At 41.1% G+C, this 22,753-nt stretch overlaps 3 protein-coding genes across 11 annotated transcripts in view; 2 read left to right on the top strand and 1 right to left on the bottom strand.

Moving 5' to 3' along the window:
- The window catches only part of LOC126106326 (mitochondrial 2-oxodicarboxylate carrier-like), a 37,427-nt gene extending 25,889 nt beyond the window's left edge, over window positions 1-11,538 (top strand). The window contains exon 4 of the mRNA XM_049912574.1: window positions 10,950-11,538. Coding sequence (XP_049768531.1) covers window positions 10,950-11,070 — 121 coding nt within the window. The 3' untranslated portion in view covers window positions 11,071-11,538. The remainder of the gene's footprint in view (window positions 1-10,949) is intronic.
- LOC126106324 (mitochondrial 2-oxodicarboxylate carrier-like) overlaps window positions 1-22,753 on the top strand; it is a 185,220-nt gene that overhangs the window by 66,358 nt on the left and 96,109 nt on the right. Inside the window, exons 1-2 of one of the 9 annotated variants that reach the window (XM_049912559.1) lie at window positions 11,564-11,702; window positions 22,043-22,171. The exons of the other annotated variants lie outside the window; for them this stretch is intronic. The gene's annotated coding sequence lies outside the window, so the exon portion shown is untranslated. Of the gene's footprint in view, window positions 1-11,563; window positions 11,703-22,042; window positions 22,172-22,753 lie in introns of those variants that run through there. 9 annotated transcript variants of the gene reach the window in all.
- Window positions 7,726-9,434, bottom strand: LOC126106323 (piggyBac transposable element-derived protein 4-like). Its single transcript, XM_049912558.1, has 2 exons — window positions 9,016-9,434; window positions 7,726-8,903 (listed from the first exon to the last, which is right to left on the bottom strand). Exons 1-2 carry the CDS (start codon window positions 9,131-9,133, stop codon window positions 8,104-8,106), a joined length of 918 nt encoding a protein of 305 aa, XP_049768515.1. The 5' UTR covers window positions 9,134-9,434; the 3' UTR covers window positions 7,726-8,103.

Raw genomic sequence — 22,753 nt, 5'->3', positions numbered from 1 at the left:
AAATCCTCAGCCCAGTCACAAATTTCAGTTGATGTTCCATATGATCATATTTTTGGTAACAAGCATGATTGTGGTACTGAGTCAAATGCTTTTCAGAAATTAAGTTACTTGCCTTGATAGCCAAGCGCATTAAAGCACTGCTTCCAGGACACAGGAAGGTGTGCCTGATCCGGATCAAATCTGCCTTGTGAATTAACAATGAAGGCTGATGAACTGACCGCCTAGCTGTAGTTTTTAGGCCGTTTCTGACATTGCAGTAGGTGAACAGTTGGCACGTACCCATGTTCCGCTCCAGATACACGTTGCGGAAACATTGGGATAATGTTCTCATGCTGTCATATGAGATTAACTCCAGACACAGACAGGTGGGGTACACAGAATCCATCCATGGAGGAGTGGGGGGGGGGGGGGGGGGGGGTGAATAAGGAGAATTCATACAGGCAGATACGTTTTATGCATCATCTCTCTGTCTATAGCCATTTGGTTCGTTTTACACCTATTATGCAGTTGTCTCGGTTTCTTTAGAAGTAGATTTAAAGTGACTGTATACCATGGTGGTCATTTCCTTCATGAGCTGTTCTACTAGATCCATATCTATCAAGTACCTGGTCAGCTGTTCTTTTAAGCTTTACCCACTGTTATTCCATGTGCTCCTCTCCAGGATGTCCCACGAAACACGCATTATCTCAGCTTTTTTCGGCTCTGGTGGGTATGATGGGTAGCGAGATCTTACTAAATCAATTGCCGCATCCCAAGCTCCTTTTAAATTGAAACAACCATCTCGGTTACTTGGTTTTCCAACATTTTTATTTCAACAGACTTCTTAACCGTGCCACCCCAGAAATGTGACATTTGCACCACGACATTGGTCTCGTTGTATTTATTTCATGATTATATTTGAGGCAGTGCTTAGCGACAGCTGATTTGTTTGGTTGTTTTGTTAGTTTGTGTTGATGATATTTTTTACATTCCCCTTGACTGTTCTGATAGTGTGCTCCACTTAACGGTGTGCCACATTCGCATGCAGTGCACCTGGCTTTCGGGGACCAAGCTCATCTTTAACAGTGCAAAGAGCACTTTTTGAATTTGTTAACGTCAGTAAAATACACTGGATGCCATGTTTTTGTAGGAGTCCAGCAGTCTTTCCAGATATTGTACCAACAGAAGATAGGTAGTGATTCTTGGCTTCTCTCTGTCATGCTTTCTAGCACTTTTTCGAGCATTATTCATTTTGATTGCAACACTCACTCAGTATTTTGATCAGAGTACCCATTGGTCTGGAACACTATTCGTAAGTGTTCTAATTGCTCGGTGAGGCTCTCTTTCTCTGAAAGTCTGTTGCACCAAATTTGTTTGTGATGGCTGACGATTGCTCAAGGTATGAAGTTGAAAAAGAGGGCCAGCAATATTTTATTCGCATACACTGAGAACTAGGGATCCTATCCCACAATACTGCTCAAGTGTGTGGAACTCATAACAAATGGCATTGACAGCAGATATTGAATACATACAGAGGAGGACAGCATGGATGATTTCAAGGTGTGCTGCTTGCTGATGAGATGCTGACCTCGTGTCTCCATTCCTCGAGATAACACAGTCCTTAAGAAAGATATTCCATGCCAAATATTCGGGACCATAGAGCTTGTACACCTTCAGACAAGGAGAGCCTCACTGAAGAATATCAACAGCTCTGAAACAAGAACTATTCCATTTGACCAATTAAATGGCCGATGCTGACAAAATCAACTACTGAGGAAGAGACTATAATTGAGAAAGAAAGACAAAAACCAAGAATGACTTATTTACCTTACATTGGCCCAGTCTGCAGATACATCAGTAGACTCATATGGGAACTTGGCACCTATTTATTTTGCTCTCTTCAGCAGAGATAAAAAGTCTTCTTTGCAACATTACAACACTCTAGTTATCAAAATTCATGTGGGTACCACATTCCTTGTCAATATGAAATGACTTATGTGGTGCACTGTTAGAACAATTGGGATGGTATGCAAAGATCACACACATAACGACACACTCGGCTAACTCAGTCGAGCAAATCAGCTGTCGCTGTGCAAGGCCTCAAATACAGTCATGAATTTGAAATGTGATGGGGTGAGTACTGTGGTGTAAATGCCATGTTTCTGGGGCAGTATAATTAAGCAGTCTATTGAAATAAAGATGTTAATATATCAACAGAAATAATCAGTTTTTGAAAACATAATTGGATTGTAAAAAATCTACTCACCAAGCAGTAGCAGAACGCACACATAAAATGTATGCAAGTTTCAGAGCCAGTGGCTCCTCATTCTGGCAGTAGGGTTGAAGGGAGAGAAATGGGGCGAAGGAAAAGGAGTGGTGAAATTTGGGAAAATAGTAGAGTTTAAAAAAGTTGCCCTGAAGTGTGGGTCAGGAGAGACTTACCAGATGGGTTGAGAAGGAATCTTTCAGTCCTTTACCTTCACCACTCTTCCTTCAACTTCAACCCTTCTTCCAGAAGGAGAAGCCACTGACTCTGAAAGCTTGCATATTGTTATTCCTTTTGTATGTCTGTTCTCTTGCCACCACTTGGTGAGTAGATTTTTTACCTATCCAATAATGAAATACAGATTTTGGAAGACCTGATGAGCCAGGTTAGAGGTTTCAGTTTAAAAAAAGGGGCTTGGGGTCTGGCACTCCAGTAATTAAGATTTTGCTGGGTGTCATATTCACCAGAGTTGGGAAATTGAGGGAAAGTGCATTTCACAGAATGTCAGTGTGGCCTATGAAAACAAATGAGCAAAAAGGGAAAACAGGCATTGGGAGTCAAATTAAGCTATAAGTAGCAGCTTGAGACTGACAGTAGGTCACAGTGTGATTGGAGTTCAGGCAGCAAGTACACACAACAGCACAACTTGCACCACCTGAAGGAGACAAATGGGTCGGCCATCAAAGTCTTGTGTAGAAAAATGGAATCGACAACTAGACTGAACAACCTGAAGCACACCACTAATTGATCACAATGTGAAAACCTGAGTCTTCAAACATCATCTTACTGTGTCTTTTGCGGATACTGTCATCAGTGGTTTACAAACAGTATAGTCCAGAAGGAACATATGTTGAAACATTTGCAACAGCTGATGACCCTGACACATGCAGCTACCTGTATTACAAACGAGATCCATAGATTTCTATGTGTCGTGCTTCACTTGCTTACTTGTGCTTTTGAAAATATAATGTAACTGTATAGATAAAAAATCTGCTAAGCAAGTGGTGGCAATAGAATACAAGTATAAAAAAGTTATTACATATGCAAGGTCTTGGAACCAGTGGTGCCTTCTTCTGGCAGTTGGGTTGAAGGGGAAAGAAGAGGGATGAAGGAAAAGGACTGGACAGGTTTAGGAAAAGTTGTAGAGGCTGGCAAAGTTACCCAGAATCCTGGAGCCGGGGAGACTTACTGGAAGGGATGAGAAGGAAAACATTTTGTAATTTTGTATTTCGTATTTTTCATGTTACATAAATATGAGTTCTAGTTTTTCACAATAGCATTCGTACTCTCTTTAATGGTTTCTGTTTTGGAGTGCCAGTGAGTGCAGAATTACTAGCAAAACCACAAAAAACAAAGAACTATCATCTACAGACACATACAGAGACATAAGTAATTACAGTGTGTTTAACTCACAGGGTGGATCTATTTATATCTAGATATCAATCTGTGCATCCAAAGGTAAAAGTTATATGCAATTAATATTTCATAAAATTTACATTAGAAGTGCTTTTCAAATTGTAATACAAAAATTATGGAGATAGCAACAACAACAACGATAACAACATCAACAACAATAATAATGACATCTTGGATATTCAGGAATCCAGCCGGATGTTCGCGTTGTTCTCACATGATATTTCAACAGCGTTCCCCGCTATCTTCTTCAGGTGCTACCTGAGACTGGTCCTTGGGTCGATCAAGTCCAGTATTTATGCCTGGAACGAGCTGGGCGTTCCCTAATCGGTCTGCGCCGAGTCGAGTGTTCCATTCTCAAGCGCTCAGAACACTGGTCCACAGAGCACAAAATCTGTCAGATCCTGATAATTTGGCCACGGAAATGGAACATTTACGATCTGTGTTCTACAGGAATGGGTACTCCTCTGGAGATATCCAGAAGGCACTTCAACCTGCCAATCAGCTGAAGGATACAGAAGAAGAACCAGAAGAGGCAAAGAAGATGGCATACCTGCCATATGCCAGACCTATCTCTGCCAAAATTAGCAGGATTCTCCAGAAATATGACATCAAGAGCGTATTTTGCCCACCCACCAAAATTGAGGCTGTGCTGGGGAATCTAAAAGATGACCTGGGGCTACTCAAGCCAGGTATTTACAACATACTGTGCCAGTGTGGGACGTCATACATTGGCCAGACCACCAGAACTGTGGACATCAGGTGTAAAGAACACCAGAGACATACCAGACTCAGACAGGCAGCTAAATCAGCCATAGCAGAGCATGTCTGGAACTTGGTCATTCAATGGATTACAATGACACCAAGATTAAGACATCAAGATTTTGGGACAGTGTCTTTAAAGAAGCCATTGAGATTAAGGTCACAGACAACCTAATCAACCGTGACTCGGGATACCAAATCAGCACTGCCTGGAATCCAGCACTTGAGTTTGTGAAAACTCAACGCAGGACACTCTGGGATTCTACAAGAAATAGAAGTGGAGGCCGAGAGAACAGCCGTGAGACAAGGTGTCAGACATTAGAGACCAGATTTGACACACCCCAGATCATGAACTCGACTTCAGAAGACGGCCGGGCTGTGCGCAGACGGCGGTCGCAACACCGGCGACCAGAGAGGGCCAACGTAGCCGCGTCTGGCGGGTGCGGACCGATTATGGAGCGCCCAGCACAAAACAGAAGTGGAAATCATAGTAACAGTCATGAGACAGAGTACCTAGTATCTCAGATCGGGTCTGACACATCTCAGATGATGACCATAACCGTTGAGGACGGCCAAAACGGGCACAGACGGCAGTCGGAACGTCTGCGACTGGAGGGGTCCATTGAAGCCGAGTCTGGCAGGCACAGACCACAGACAGAACACTCGACTCGGTGTGGACCAATTAGGGAATGCCCAGCTCCTTCCAGGCATAAATACTGGACTCGATCGACCCAAGGACCAGTCTCAGGTAGCACCTGAAGAAGTCAGCGAGTCACGCTGTTGAAATATCGTGCGAGAGCGATGCGAACATCCGGCTGGATTCCCAAATATCCAAGATGTCAACAGATTGCTGGGAAAGCATAAAAAATAACAGTAATAATAATAATAATTTCAGATTTTTTCAGGATTAAAACAAAAAATGTTCGACATAACTTCACTGGTTAGATTCTCTTTTTGAAAAAATTTCTTGTTACATGTTTTTACATTTGTACATAAGTAAAATAATACTCTATACCTTATTAAACCATTATTATGATTTTTGAACGATGTCCATGTATCGAGTAGTACATTTATTTGGGTGTATCGAAAAGTACATTAAAGAAAAATGTAACCTCTCTCCTGAGATCATTTGTGTTTAGAACAATAAATTCGTAAATGAACTGTGAAGTGGGAAAATCTTGATGTGAGTAGAAATTTTGATCCAACAGACAGAATTTTGTTATATTTGAGTCATTCAGTCAGTAAATAAGGACTCACAATTTTTTTCTCAGAACGTATTTGTTCTTAACACCTTGAGGACCAGCAGCTTAGACACATTCTTGGTCCAGTGGACCAGCCATTTTTAGCATTTTTTTGAAATGTCACTGGCACATTTCTATTTAAGGTATCTTGAAACAGAAAACATATTTTGAAAAAAAGTCTTTATGGTTTATTTTAAATATTTATTTTAATTATATTGGTTGATAACAAAATTAATAACAACAAACGTAAAATGTATGGTTTCAGTTTCACAAAAAAAAATGTTTTTTAGTCTAGTGTAAATTCACAGGCAATTAGGTTCAGTGTGGAAGAGTTTGAAGCACTCTGGCACGCCGAGTGGTACACTGCAGTCTGTACACCACCAGCTGGTTTCCTTCCTACCTGCTTTACCACTAGATAGTTTTTTTGTTTTCTCAGAAAAAACTCACACTCTAGTTGGACACTCCTTCATCACAGTGGCTGGAATATTTCTGCAAAGTGGTGTCCTAGAAGTTTGTTGCTGTGAGTTTCACTAGGAACATTGTTTAGTGCCAAATTTATACCTTTGTGAATCAGTCCTTCGCCAATTTGTTGTAGAAAAGTGGAAAAATAGCAGCTCCTTCTTTGAGCAGGAGTCCTGGTTTTCTGGTATAAGACAAATGCATTTGTTGCAGCCATTATAAGCATGTGAAGAACAATTCCTTCCACCACATCATCTGTTTCCTCCTAAACGCATAGTAAGAAATCATGTGATCACTTCTATCGACCCCCGTTTTGTAAATATTATAGTCAAGAATGGCAATTGGTTTTGATTTTACTTTGATACCTTTACAGACGAATGGAAAAACTGGTAGAAGCCGACCTCGGCGACGATCAGTTTGGAATCCGCAGAAATGTTGGAACACGTGGGGCAATACTGACTCTACGACTTATCTTAGAAAATAGATTAAGGAAAGGCAAACCTACATTTCTAGCATTTGTAGACTTAGAGAAAGCTTTTGACAATGTTGACTGGAATACTCTCTTTCAAATTCTAAAGGTGGCAGGTGTAAAATACAGGGAGCGAAAGGCTATTTAAAATTTGTACAGAAACCAGATGGCAGTTATAAGAGTTGAGGGGCATGGAAGGGAAGCAGTGGTTGGGAAGGGAGTGAGACAGGGCCGTATCCTATTCCTGGTGTTATTCAATCTGCATATTGAGTAGGCAGTAAAGGAAACAAAAGAAAAATTTGGAGTAGGAATCAAAATCAATGGAGAAGAAATTAAAACCTCGAGGTTCACCGATGACATTATAATTCTGTCAGAGACAGCAAAGGACTTGGAAGAGCAGTTGAACGAAATGGACTGTGTCTTGAAAGGAGGATATAAGATGAACATCAACAAAAGCAAAACGAGGATAATGGAATGTAGTCAAATTAAGTCGGGTGATGCTGAGGGAATTAGATTAGGAAATGAGACACTTAAAGTAGTAAAGGAGTTTTGCTATTTGGGGAGCAAAATAACTGATGATGGTCGAAGTAGAGAGGATATAAAATGTAGACTGGCAATGGCAAGTAAAGCGTTTCTGAAGAAGAGAAATTTGTTAACATCGAGTATAGATTTAAGTGTCAGGAAGTCGTTTCTGAGAGTATTTGTATGGAGCATAGCCATGTATGGAAGTGAAACATGGGCGATAGCTAGTTTGGACAAGAAGAGAATAGAAGCTTTCGAAATGTGGTGCTACAGAAGAATGTTGAAGATCAGGTGGGTAGATCACGTAACTAATGAGGAGGTACTGAATAGGATTGGGGAGAAGAGAAGTTTGTGGCACAACTTGACTAGAAGAAGGGATCGGTTGGTAGGACATGTCCTGAGGCATCAAGGGATCACAAATTTAGCATTAGAGGGCAGCGTGGAGGGTAAAAATCATAGAGGGAGACCAAGAGATGAATACACTAAGCAGATTCAGAAGGATGTAGGTTGCAGTAAGTACTGGGAGATGAAGCAGCTTGCACAGGATAGAGTAGCATGGAGAGCTGCATCAAACCAGTCTCAGGACTGAAGACAACAACAACAAAACAACAACAACAACAACAACAACCTTCCTTTCTATGAACATATGTGTCAGAGCTGGTCATTTTGTGCACAGTGAACAGGCATGGTACATCTCTTGTGTCTTTCCACTTCAGACAAAGCAGATGATTCCTCCTCATTGACACAGACTCATACCTTTTCAGTTTTTTGGAAACAATTTCGTTTGGTAGTTCTTTCCATTTAGTCATGCATGAACCTATTGCTTTCATTTTATGTTGTCACAGAAAATCGAATACTGCTGGTGAACTACAAAATGTGTCCATGTAAACAGTGTGGCCTTTTCCCAGGTAATCTGCTAGCAACGTCTCCAATAATGTTATTATAGAGTTGTCTTGTGTTCCTTTCCAAGCATATACTTCTAATCTAAGAACTTAACCAGTTTTGGAATCACAAACAGTAAACATCTTGATTCCATACTTGTCAGGTTTATTTTTTATGTAAACCCGAAATACCACTCTTCCACAAAAACCACACATGCCTTCATCAATAATGAGGTTTTCTGATGGGTAAAATGATTTTTGTGATTCTAATAAGAAATGATCCAGGATTGGCCTGATTTTATGCATGGGGTCATGCTGAGGTTGACTTTTTGGAACGTATTTTGCATTGTCATTCAAATGCAGGTTTGATAATATTGCATTGAATCTATTTCTGGCCATAGCAGAACCAGGGAAAGGGTTAAAATAAAATTGTTGGTAGACCAGTAATTTGTCAGTTTTGCTTTTTTTCACAAGACATATGTGTATAAATATGCCAAAAAACAAATACATTTCGTGCAGCTTTACTTCCACCCACAAATTACAAAAACTGTGAGGCTTTACCCTGGAAACTGCTTTGAGTTTGTCATAAACAGACTTTGCATATCTGTTCTTTTCGGATTTTGTGTGTTTCATTATGGAATCGGGGAAAAAGATCGAAAACACATTGAGAGGAGTGGAATTCTCATGAACAGCTGCTATTACTCCACTTTTCTCTGCAAGTTGTGGCACAGTACTCTCATTGTCAGCAAATTTACAGCCTAATTCGGCACCAGTGGGTTTTTCCCGCAAAATTCGTTGCCTCTTTGTTGGAGGTACAGACAGTTCTGTTGCAGCTAATGTCAGTGTTGCCAAGGATGTACTTTGTTCAGTTAACACTGACTGCACAGATGCAGCAGTCTCATCAGATTCCTCTGCAAGATAGACGAGACAAACAGAAATAAATTTTCTGCTAACTGAAGCAACTCGAGCAACGTAAGTTGTAATAATAACACTGAAAAAAAGCTGCTCTAGACAGCTCCTTACCTGTATCTGGATCCTCTTCATTCTCTTCACATTCAGACAATTTCCACTGAGAACCAGAATCATCCAATTCTTCTTCTAAGGCTTCTAAAATTTCTATCTCACTCAGAAAATGTGACATATTTGAGAGAAAAATTAACAATAAATGGCAAACAGTAATAAGAACATTTGAAACTCACAGCTACACAAATGCACAATGGCGCAGCGTGCCACGGAAGTTGCTGTATGTGTCTTGCCATTTCTTTTGATGTAGTTCTAAAACCAGAACACAGAGGGGAGCAGCAGTCGAGGGACATATAGGAAGGTGTTCCACGAAGCAGTACCACAGTAACTGGCCTGCTCCCAGATGGCTAATAGGCTGTGAGTGGTGTGCATATACTCTGCACCTATACTCGGGTGCAGTCATTTTGAAGCAGTTCTGTGTCCTGACCTATGCTCGGGCTCAGTCGCCCAAGTGTCAGTAGTTGCAATTTGGAGAAAATATCAGTCAACTTTTTTTTTCATGTACTATTTTTGTACATGGTCTCTCCATCACATTCTATGGCCTTATGCCTTTTTAAGAGCATGAATATCCTGTTGGTAATAGCTCTTATCTGGTGCTGTTAGCCACAGTTTCACTGCACAACTTATGATCTCATTATCTTCAAAATGTGTCTTACATAGATAATACTTCAGTGGCCCAAACAGATGGAAGTCCAAGGACACCAGCTCTGAGCTGTAGGTTGGATGACAAGTGATATCCAACCCAGTTTGTCGATGTCTTCCCATGACATGAATTTTGTGTGTGGATGTGCATTGTTGTGTGGAGGGAGATTTCTTTTGGATTCTTGTCAGACTTAAAACATTGGAAACAGTTCTTGAGTTTTTTCAGTATTCACATTTCTTCTTCTTCACCTTGTCCCATATATCTACAGGATCGCCTCCAGGATGGAGGTGTGCATCGTCTTGAGTCTCATGTTCAATTTTACACATTGTTTACCAGAGGCATTACGTGGGTACCAGCCCAGTATTCAGTCATCATATATGACTCTGAAGTAGTGGTTTATCCTTTTGGCGACACATTGATGAAAATGACTCCGTCACATCCAGAAGACTGTCATCACGACTTTGCCAGCAGAGGGAACAGCCTTAATCTCTCTCTCTCTCTCTCTCTCTCTCTTTTTTCCCCCCTTTCTGATTTTGGGTGACACCACTCCAGTGACTGTCCTTTAGTTCCCAGTGCATCCAGTTTGGATCATCTACAATGATCTACGACAGAAGGGCCCATCCATCAGCCTCAGATTGCCCCAACAGTTCACATGAAATAGTTTTTCTTTGAAAATTGTGGATTGTTTTGAGTGTTTATTGAAGCTATCTTGAGGATGCCTTTGAATATCCAAGAGTGTCAATCATAGTAGACTCACTTCCAGTGCTCATTGATACCTGGAGAGCCAACCGTCAATTGTTATGTGATGGTCTACACAAATAATGGCATCTGCATGATTTGCCTTGTAGGGAACAGTGGTTGTTACAGGATGTCTTGAACGTGGCCAGTCGTGAAGCTCAGTTTCTGTCCAGCAGTACTCTTGTTAATTGCATCACTATCAAACACTACACACAATTGTTTATGGATGTTCAACACAGTTTCTTTTTCTGCAACCAAGAATTTAATTACAGCACATTCCTTGTAAATCATGTCTTGTGTTGATACCATTTTGGTGTTTCACTACAGCTCTGTCATCTGTTGGAATTGTTTGAAACTTCACACACAAGCAGAAAAAACATAGAATTTGAAGCACCTAAAGGGACGTTCCTCATATATATATATATATTAACAGCTTGAGAAAAGAAAAAAGAAAAAAAAGACTTTATTTATTGAAAAAACTCTTAAAAATAAGAAATATAAAATTTTGTAAATTATCTTCTTGTATGTAACCAAGCTTTTTTTCCCCTTGCAGATTGCGAGCTCTTTTCAAAGGTCTGCTTCCGAGACTTCTGCGAAGAGGTGTTGGAAGTGCCCTAATGGTGGCTGCTTATGACTACACGTATCGTTACCTTACCAATGGATTCTCAGAGTAGTTCTGTTGGTGATATAATCACAATTTGTGTCTAGTTTCTCTAGTCCAGTCAGCAATGGAGTGTGTGCATCAACAGAATTGCATGGGAGCATAGGGGTCTTTTTCATAGGATTTTAAACACTAGTATTATAGAGGAGCCATTAAGCTGAGCAAGTGATGTGGTAACAGGTTGTGAAACTTATCTGTGCCTTGATCACTGTTAACGCTTTGGGAGCTGAATGAAAATATTGGCGGTTGCTTTGTGGATTTTTTTTTTTTTTTTTAACACTGAAAAGAACATTTCCTAAAATGTGTGTAGAATATCATTGGTGCTAACTCATGTTTGTGTGCAAAGTCTTCCAAGGTAACGGAGTTGTAACCGTCTTGGCCATTTGGTAGTTTTGAGCACAGAAATGTATTTCAAATGTTCAGATATGCTATTTTTGTATGTGAAATTTGATATGAAAATAACTTATGTCTTCATATTTTATATTGTTTTTCTTTGTGCTCTGTCAGTCTCAGTGTCACACCTATTGGACAGACTGATTTTTTGTTGTTGTTGGTTTAAGTGACTGACAGTCATGTCCACGAGCAGTCAGCGTGCTTGGTGACAGAAAACTTAACATTCTTCCCAGATGAGAAAAGGAGGAGGAGGTAAATGACTGAATATAGAAATACAGAAGTTGGTGACGGAAATTTTGATAGGCTAGTGCTGTACCAATAATTTGATGTCAAAAGGTGTTTGGCCAGCTACAAGCTGTTCCATTTGTCTTGACCACCCTGAATAACTTTTTGTCCAGAAGCAAAATAAAAAATGTATCAAGCAAATGTTGTTTAGCTACGAGGGGCCATCAACCAGCACAGTCAGCTTTCTTGTAGCTAACAATGTAGGAAAAGATAGACTGCTACTTACCATAAAAATGACACGAAGTTGCAGACAGGCACAGTTAAGACTCTTACACAAAACTTTCGGCCACAGCCTTCATCAGCAAAAGAGAAACATACACCATTCAGACGAGAATGGGGAGGAGATAATAGGACAGAGGGGTGGAAACTGTTGGGTGGAGGATGTGGGGACAGTGTGTCACCCTAGGTTGAGGCCAGGGTAATCATGGGAGCAGAAAATGTATCGTAATGATAACTCTGATCTGCACAGTTCAGAAAAGCTGGTGGTGGATGGGAGGTTCCAGATGGCTCAGGTAGTGAAGCAGCCATTGAAATCGAGCATGTTATTTTCAGCAGCATGTTGTTCCACCAGGTGGTCTAATTTGCTCTCGCCCACAGTTTGGTGATGGCTGTTCATCCTGGTGGACAGCTGGTTGGTAGTCATACTGTATAAAAAGCTGTGCAATGATTACAGCAGAGGTGGTAAATGACCTGGCTGCTTTCACAGGTGGCAGGGCCTCTGATGCGGTAGGGTAAATCTGTGACAGGACTGGTGTAGAAAGGGTTTGGAGGGGGGGATTTGGGCAGGTCTGGCACCTGGATCTTCCACAGGGACACAATCCTTATTTGTGGTAAGGAGCTGGAATTGGGAGTGACTTAGTGATGAACTAGGATGTTTGGAGGTTGGGTGGAAAGGATCTTTGGTAGAATGTTTCTCATTTCAGGGTGAAGGATGTGGTTCAGTTGTTCCAGTGTGTTGTGTTACTGGGTGATGAAGGGGGCACTCCTTTGGATCTGATTCTTGGTGATGGTGGGAGGATTGGGGGTGCGAGGGGAAATGGCCTGGGAGATCCGTTTGTGGACTAGGTCTGGGGCATAGTGTCTGTGAAGTACTTAGCGAGATGGGGAAGGCGTATCTGCAGTGGCGAGAACTCCCTATTCTGTATGCTGAGGGTCTCACTCTGCCAGAGTTGGTGGTGTGCTTGCTAATGTGTGCGAATGGCATGTGTTTCTCTTTTGCTGATGAAGGCTGCAGTCAAAAGCTTTGTGTAAGTGTCTTTTAATTGTGCTTGTCCGCAACTTGACATGTCGTCTACACAGTAAATAACGGTCTGTCTTTTCCTGCACACCTGAAGTTTCTTGTAACTTTGTTAATTATGAAGATATGGACAGCATTAAGTCTTTTCTAAATACCTGCCTGCTGCCTATATTTTTTATTTGATAATTCACTTCCTCTCCTCAAGACATACTCTGAAACATATTACAGTGTAAAATTCACTTAAATCTGGTGTTATTTGAGCATAATGGAAAATTAACTTTGTCTCTCAAGTACTGGCACACACAGCAGGTACACGAGGTAATATAACTATCCACTTGCTGGAAGTGGCAGTAAGCAAATTGAAACACAAGAAAAAAAGCACCCTGATCATCCAGTCAACCATCTTTAGTTAAGGAGTGTGTGAGTGCAGTGTTCACTAATGAAGAGAAAGTAGAAACACTACTCATCTATGGAGAATGTAAGTTAGCAGAACAGTAAGTAGAATAATGACTATGAAGTTTTTCATGACAGATTTCATGCATAAAAATTTCTCAGTTCACTTGTTGTGTCAAATTCAGATAAAATTCCAAACTTTCTGTAATATAGTCCTGAAACTGACTGTCACGAACTGACAAGGTTCTTTTATACCCACAGAATGGCACCTGTTTGGCTGGATTACGTCACGATGGTGCGTACATAGGTGGTGCCCTCTGTGTCCGCGAATTTTGCTTGTGCTCTCTATCTAGCAGCAGCATCCATCTCTTCAGGTGAGAAGTATTCCTCTGAGTTTTTTCCTTGTCAAGTGCACATTTCCGTGCATTGCTAAATGCATAGCTGGTGTCTCTTTTGAAGTTGTTTTCACAAAGTCTAATTTCAACTGCTTCTCTGATGACGAGTCCCAATAATTTCATGTGATGGCAGAGGGCACAGCCTGTTAAATACGCACAAGATTTTGTTTGAACATACGAGAATAATTGCTCACAAATCAAACTATTGGGACCCTATGATTGGAGAAGCAGTTGAAACTAGACTTTTTGAAAACAACTTCAATAGAGACACCGGTTATGCCCTTAGCAATGCATGGAAACTTGCACTTGGTAAGGAAAAAACACAGAGGAATACTCACAATTCACCACCTGATGCGATGGGTGTTACTGCAAGCAATGCTAGGTATAGAGTGCGAGCAAAATCTACAGATGTAGAGGGGCGCCACCTCTGTATGTGCCATCGTAGTGTAATCCGGCCAATCAGATGTTCTTCTGTGGGTGTAAAAGAGGGAATCTTGCCATTTCATGACAGCCAGTTTTAGTCGCTGATGAAGGTGATAGAGGATATCATCGAAAGCTTGGCATTTTATCCAAATTTGATGTGGCTAATGAGCTGGGAAATTTTTATGCAGTAAGTGCTATAATTATTTCTTATTGACACTATAGGTATTTAGGACAGCACTACAGCTTTCAAGTAATATCTTGTGCACAGTACTAGCAGTCCTTGATTCAAAGCTGCATCTTCATTACTTTTCTTCTGTTGTTGAAGGTGGGCATAACGCTACTCAGGCAGAGGATTTCTCGCCTTGTGATGCTTCAGGAAAGAGGAAGTTTTGACATGTGGCAAAGTAGTCATCGTTAAACTCACACAGATGAATCCGCCAAAGTTACTCCCCTACATTTGTAATAATGTGATGTTTGTGTGAAAAATGCACTGTGATAGCAAGTGAATTCCCAAGTCAGAAATATAGGCTGCTACTTAGAAAAGACTTATTGCTGCTGTTATCTTCATAACAAACATAGTTACCAGAAAGGCAGTAATGCTGGTTAATGTCTACTCATTATAGAATATTAATTGCATGATACTTTTTTGTATTTTGCTTCTGGGCAAAAGTTGTTTGTGGTGATGAAGATAGATGGGACGTACCACACACCAAGGTAGAAACAACAAAGTCACTGATACTTACCGTATTTACTCGAATCTAAGCCGCACTTTTTTTTCCGGTTTTTGTAATCCAAAAAACCGCATGCGGCTTAGAATTGAGTGCAAAGCAAGCGGATGTTCTGAAAAATGTTGGTGGGTGCCGCCACAACCAAGTTCTGCCATCGAATATATGTAGCACTACACAGGCATGCTTTGTAGCCACAAAGATAAATACTGGCACCAAAACCTCTGCGTCAGTAAATAACTTAAAAAAAGGTGGAAGACGAGCTTTTTTCCTCCGCCCCGAGTTTCGACCACTGCATTTTCATACCTTATCCAACGAAGTAAATACAAGTTCCGTATTGTTCATCTTCGAATGTAGCAGCATTTCAATGTACTACGAAAATCCGACTGGCAAGACTGTTTGGGATGTTTGTCAATATGGCCAACTCTACATTCTGAATTTTTTCCTACCTGTGAGAAGAGATGGTTGCTAACAGGAACTTTTATGAATTGTGAATCACATGCAGTATTCTCTTCACCATAAGAATAATACGAATATAAACATTTTGCCATGTATTTTTTCGTGTTTGCTGCTATCTCATTTAAATCCTGTCTGCCTACTAAACTACGAAAGTAGAGTGAGACAACAGCAAACGCGGAAGAATATGCATATCATGTCATTCGTATTATTCTTATGCCTAACAGTGATACAGTCAGAAATGAAGCACGGCAATTGACTAGATTTTTAAATCTAAGATGACTCTAATTTCTGTGCAGAATGTAATGAACTAAAGAGGTGCCTGCAAAGATTTTCAAACGAAGAAAAATTTTCGCTAAACTTTCATTCAGAACATCATCTGTCATACGCAGTTTATTATTTGGTTCTTGTTGATCATTACCAAAGAAAGCAGTAGTGTAAGTAACAACAAATAGCAGTCTCTTTCCATTGTTTCACTAATGAGACGATTCCTCTTTTTTTATTTTTTATTTATTTATTTATTTATTTATTTTTTTTTTTTAAATTGTAAGCGGCGGTAGCGTACAGTGTACAAAAGCAAGCCATGCCGCGAGCGGCGACAGGCCCTAAACACGCACTATCAGAATGCGACAAACACTGAATGACACAGTACAGTAATGCATTTTCAGCTTAGAGCGACGTAAACACCTATAACAAAGAAAACGGCGCTTATCAGATCAAAGAAAACTAAGCAATCAATTCAAACCAGACGAAGCACCTGAAAAAGGGAGGGTGCCTGTATAAATTCAGACGGAGCGCCTGACGCATAGCAATGGCTACCTGGTAAACCTTAAGTGCCAAGCTTACGACTCGAACCAAACTACTGTAGCTGTATCGTCATTCATTCGACCTAAATTGTGTCTCATATTACAATAGACCAACTTTGTTTTGATTTGGAGATGGCCCACAACTTTTCTCTCCCCATGAATTTCGAGTCTCAAATTTCAGGTGTGGCTCAGTTTCTGGAAATTTTTTTTTTCCTTGATTTCGAGTCTGATTTTTCAGGTGCGGCTTAGATTCGAGTGCGGCTTAGATTCGAGTAAATACGGTAAGTGTCGAAGGGGGCAGTGTTATTGGTTCACCATTGCAGTACACATGTGGTACCAGCTGTGCGCGGGTCTGTACTGGATACAGCTACACATTCTGTATTCTTGCACACTGTTGAATTTGGTAACACAGTAGGCCAACTACTTTTCTGACTGGTTCACACATACGGCAGTGTAAAATTACCATGTTGCAAAGAGAAACACAGGACATAATGAAAATAAACTACAATTACATTGCTGTCCTCACCTGCAATTGAATCACTTGCTTATTGTAACTTTCACGTAAGAATGTCAATTTCTAGAGTTTTAAACATTGTTTTCACGTGGTGGGTTGAACAAAGGCTTCCATCCAGTACCCATATTGACAGGTTTCACATTTTAATTACGCAAGAATTAATGTTAACAGGTTCCCAACAAATCCTGTCAGGACATTTCCATTAGCAATGGAGGAAACATAATTACAGAGAAGTGAGTATGAGATTTGTGGATGAAGTAGAAATAGCCTGAGAGACATGCTGGAGGAGCAAGTGTGAACGACACAACAATTCGAATATGTTATCACTATAAACAAAGTTAACAGTGTTTCTCAATTTTCAGTTCTGCAAATACTTAATGCAGAGTCATCTTCATTCCTTGCTCAACCAATATTACATAAAACATTACCAGAGTATGCTGGCTTATTATTGGCACTCTATTTGTGTTCAGAGGATGACCACATATGTAACTTCAGGGTGGCGATTCTCCTAGAAAACCCGTAATTCTCAGGGAATTACACTTTATCTGGAAAAATCAGGGAATTTTGTAAAATCTCTGGGAATCCTGTGTTTTAACCTAGCATTGAGATTCAGTTTTATAAACCACAAATTTTAAAATACTTAATATTTCAAAGCGTGGTATACAAATTATCAATTTTGAAAACTGTGGTTAAAACACAGTTCATGCTTGGTATGTAGCTCAAGTGACAGGAGAGAAAAGTCAGTATTGCTGTGTGCCTCCCCCCTCCCCCTCCCATCCCTCCCACTCACCATTAATTTATCAGGAGCTTCTTGACACCATCGTCATCCTGAAACCAGGAATTCTCCGCAATTTTTTTTAACTCTCATTTGTGATGTATACATTGCTGTAACCACCCACATGGAATGACTTTCCATGTAATTTGGAGGTAGCAGTGCTCCTTCCTTCCAGGGCTAACAAGGAGAGGTGAAACAGGTTTCGATCTCAGGTATCACATGCTGCAGCCATACACCCTAGTGGACCCTCATTTGCGAGTAATCGATGGAAAAAAAGTTTCGTAATTTTAAATGACATTCGGTAGTGTTAAGAGAGAAATTTTGTAAACGGGCTGTAATGGAAAGGGTAAGGCCTTCTTGAGCTGAAGATTGTGAGTTCGAATCTCATTAGGTATTTTAAATTAAAAAAAAAAATCTTTGTCTAAATGACTTTGATCATTATTTTTATTTAATTAATTGGTTTAAATGTAGTTTTTTATTTATATTTCTTCTCAGTTTTTGTTTACATCATTCTTTTTACACTCGGAATTTTTTCGAATGTGAATTTAATCATACTTATCTACTATATAATTGAAAATTCTGATCTATTGATTAAAAATCAAAAGACGAAACAATCTATCTATATTGACTGTGCAGTGGTGTCAAAATTGTATTTTTTGCCAGAAGATGAGTGTGTAATTGTTGTACAAGCATTTAAAACATAGCCTAAATTCCTATTGTGCTATGGAAAAGTAGAAACAGATGAAGATTTAAATGAAAGAAGGGATTATAAATAAAATTAAATTCAAGCAAAGTGGAGAATAGGAATAATGAATGCAATAACATGGACAAAAGAAAATTATGATAAAACAAAATAAAACAAGTTGAAATTAATACTTAAAATTAATTAAAATCACACGAGCAAAGATGTCAATTGGAAAAAAATTACAGGGAGAAAAATGAGAGCAAATGAAGTTCAAATAATGATTAAAATGATTAAAATGATGTGACAAAGAAATAGAAATAATAATTACATTTGAACCAATTAGTTGAATAAAAATAATGTTCAAAATAACATTGATAGAAATTTAAAAAGAAAAAATCGAAGTACCTTACAAGAATTGAACCCACGACCGTATGCACATCGATGTGTTACCCTATCCATCACATCAATGTCTTACCTTATCCATTACACCACAGAACCAGTCAATATGATACTACTTTTACTACCTTCTTTCTAATGTTACTGAGTGTCACGCAAAATTATTGTTGTGACTTTGTGACTCGCCGATCGTTCAAAGTGCCGCCGCGCAGTTACGCGCGTGCTCTACGTGCGGCGCTGTCTGCCAGCCATGCAGCAGCTGCGCCACCTAAGCGGCCAGCTGAGCAGCGGCCGCTAGACTAAGAGACAGTGCTTATTCGAATGCGAACGAGTACACATGTCAACTGACTCTGTGACTTATATGTGTTGTTGTGTTGTTCCTAAATATATGTGTTAAACTTGAAGTTCTAACAATTGGCGACGAGGTAGTGGATTTTTCCTTTTCACCGTTGACTCACAGGGTTCCATGGCTACTGTCGAGCAACTCTTGCAAAATCTCCTTGTACAGCAAACGCTTCTCACTGCAGCGATTCGCGATTTCGTCGCGGCGTCAAATGCGGGGCGTTTCTCATCGTTGGCTGTGCCTCCTTTTCCTACTTACGACGAGACGGCGGAAGACTGGTCTGATTATGAAAAACGTCTTCGACAGCACTTCTTGGCATTTCATGTCACGGATGAACAACCATGTAAGTCTCTGTTCCTTTCCTGGATTTCACCTCAAATGTATCGGTTGTTGTCGCAATTGGCTCCTTTGAAGGATCCTGCATCTTTGTCCTTTGCTGAAATGTTCTCACTTCTGTCTGTCTATTTTCAAAAGCAAACGCATGTGGTAGCCTCTCGTGTTGCTTTTTATCGTCAAAAACAACCAAATCAATCCTATCGCGCTTGGGCTGCTGAACTTCACGGCCTCTATCAATACCAACGCTTGCCATTCGGGGTTGCTAGCCCCCTGCTCTCTTTCAGTGATTCTTGGAACAATTATTGCTCCCTGTCCCTGGGTGTATCAATTACATGGACGACATTGTTGTCACTGGCTCCACCACTGAAGAACATCTTCAAAATCTCCGCAGACTTTTTAATGTCTTACAGACTGCTGGTCTTAAGTGTAATCTTCAGAAATCACAATTTTTTCAGGCCTCTATCACGTACTTGGGGTTTCAACTCTCTCGGGATGGTATTCGTCCACTTCAACAAACTGTCGCTGTGATCGATGCCCTTCCTCGCCCTACATCTGTTAGGGAACTGCAGGCCTTCTTGGGGAAAATAGCATACTATCCCAAGTTTTTACCATCTGCGGCGTCGGTGGCCCTGCCGTTCCATCCACAATCCAACGGTGAGGCTGAACGACTGGTCCGCACATTTAAGGCTCAGATGCGGAAACTTCTGACTTCTTCTGCTACTGATGAGGCGCTTCTCCAGTTTCTGGCGTCTTACCGTTTCACCCCCATGGGCGACCACAGCCCGGCTGAGCTCTTACATGGCCGACAGCCCCGCACGCTCCTTCATCTTCTGCGGCCTCCCGCCTCACGGCCGTGGGTGCCTTCACTTGGCCGGTTCACCGCCGACGACCTCGTCTGGGTACGGGGATATGGCAGGTGGCCAAAATGGAGCCCGGGCCGCATCTTAAGTCACCATGGCAGACGCCTGTATGAAATCCAGACGGACACGGGTGTTGCAGTGCGTCATTAGGACCAGCTTCGGCCTCGGGTGCCAGCAACGCCTGTTCCGAATGCCGCCACACCACCTTTTGCTCTACCTGATGCTCAGGATCTCTCAATACTCACAACACAGCCCTCTCACCGTCATCACGATGCCAGCACCAGAACGGACGCCACCAGGAGACGTGCCCATGCAGGAACCGGAGGACCATCCTCTGTCTGAGCGAATCTACTCGCCTCCTCCTCCAATGGACGCCGACACATCGCCCATGTCTCCTGTCATATCAACTGGCCTTGCCTCAATGGGCAGATTGGTGCATGGGGCCCCAGCAGATTCGACCCCTACGTCTCCTGTCATCTCGACCCGTTATCATCGGGGGCACTTCCGTCCGTACGGGAAGCCGCCTCCTCGAGACTTTACGGTGAGTCAAACGATGCCTATGGACGTTAGCCATCTCCAGGACACCTCCATCAAGACCAGTGCAACAATTTCGAAGGGTGGAAAAGTGTTGTGACTCGCCGATCGTTCAAAGTGCCGCCGCGCAATTACGCGCGTGCTCTACGTGCGGCGCTGTCTGTCAGCCATGCAGCAGCTGCGCCACCTAAGCGGCCAGCCAAGCAGTGGCCGCTAGACTAAGAGACAGTGCTTATTCGAATGCGAACGACTACACATGTCAACTGACTCTGTGACTTATATGTGTTGTTGTGTCATTCCTAAATATATGTGTTAAACTTGAAGTTCTAACACTTATGAATTCTGCCCCCCCCCCCCCCCCCCCTTAACTTGTAAATGAAGGGCTACCAGTGTGAATGGCTACAAGGTGGTATAGCTGGAATCTTACAACCAGCTGCTGGCAGCCAGAGCAACCACTGTTTACAGCCAGGAGTTATAAATGTCTCTGTGTCAGTTGGCTGCCAATCGCTCTCCGAGGCTACTTGAAGCTTGATCTAGGTTGTTCTGCTAATATATGTGTACACATGTCTTGTTTTGATGATATTGCTTAGGCCCGTATTACACTATCAAATTTCTTTGTCAAAGATTTGATCAAAGATATGATCAAATATTCATAAAATTTATTTGACAAAAATCTTTGACATGACGCTAAAAAGGGGTATTACACTGCCATCATATGTATCGTCAAAGTTCAAGATGGCTGACAACAACAACTTGTTATTAACCACAGCAGTTGCATGTACCACAATTGCACTGTGTGCAGATGTGGAAGAGAAGTGGGGGAAAAAAAGCAAACCCACCTGGGTGAAGCCGTGGGTTTTACGATGAGACGATAAAAGCATTCAACAAAACTTGTTACGTAGCGTGCAGTGGAAGACGTCAAGTCATACATAAATTACTTAAGAATGGCTGAGCATATATTTCAGTATGTGCTCAGTGAAGTGTGTCCTCATACCACAGAGCACAGTACTCATTGAAGAACTGCTGTATCTGCAGAAGAGAGGCTCACTGTAACACTCAGATTCCTTGCTACAGGAGAGAGTTGCTCTAGCTTACATTACAGCACTCGAATACCACAGTGCACATTAACGAAAATAATACTTGAAACATGTGCAGCAATTTATAAAAGAACTAAAGGACCAGTGTCTGAAGGTAAATAAATGTTTGTGCATTAAGAACTATTTTTATTTTGTAAACAAATCAATTACATTTTTCGTCCGAAAACCGTATCTCATGGCTAATGGCCTCTGCAATATTTTTATAATACTACAATCTTCTTAAACTATTTTTGTATTTAGGGTGTCTCATGTTGCAAAACACCTAATCAGCTTCATACATCTCTATTAATTTTGTAGTTGATGGTACACACCAATTGCATTTACTTTTACAGCAAATGGAGCATTAAACTTCACTTCTACCACAGTTTGTAAAATACTTCCAAGCTAGGGATGATACCATTCAGCAATACAACTGATGTATGAGGACTACAGCGAGAAGCTCCCGCATGGATGAGGTGGAGGTAAGTCTTGCACAGTGCATGCACATGAGTACTGCCAGTACGTGTTGTGGTAAAAGGTTCTTATAATGCCACTGAGTGTGGAAGAAGTTGCTGATAGAAGTTCAGCATGTTTAGAAAACGTCGGAACTCCCAAACAGTATGTGGGCGCACCATCTGCAAAATGCTTCTACCTTTTCAGCCAGAGGAAATGAGCCCTTCAATGGAATTCAGTGTCCTAAAAAATCGCTATGTGGCTGTCCAAAATTACACTTGGCTGTGTTTAGTACACGTCTTATGTATTGAGCCTTTCCAAGACTTGTCAGGTATTGCTCGTGTCGTTCCATGCTTGACAAGAAGATAAGCATGTCATGTAAGTATGTTAAACAGAAGGATAGTCCTGGCAGTACCACGACAATAAACCGCTGCCACGTTTGTGCAGCATTTCGCAAGTCCAATGTCATATACAGACTCTCAAACAATCTGAATGGGGTAGTGAGTGCTGTTTCTAGAATGTCTTCTTTCACTACATGTATTTGTGTACACACCTTAACACAGTATAGTACACTGTAAACTGTCACATCACATAATGCACAGTTGTAATCC

This window comes from Schistocerca cancellata, chromosome 10, assembly GCF_023864275.1.
Source record: "Schistocerca cancellata isolate TAMUIC-IGC-003103 chromosome 10, iqSchCanc2.1, whole genome shotgun sequence".
NCBI lineage: Eukaryota > Metazoa > Arthropoda > Insecta > Orthoptera > Acrididae > Schistocerca > Schistocerca cancellata.
The sequence above is the reverse complement of the archived record's forward strand: the minus strand, read 5'-3'. Positions and strand labels throughout refer to the sequence as shown.

Coding starts and splice junctions, on each gene's coding strand:
- LOC126106323 (XM_049912558.1), bottom strand. CDS start 9,133: ATGTCACATTTTCTGAGTGAGATAGAAATTTTAGAAGCCTTAGAAGAA. Junction 8,904..9,015: donor TGAAGAGGATCCAGATACAG/GTAAGGAGCTGT, acceptor TCTATCTTGCAG/AGGAATCTGATGAGACTGCT.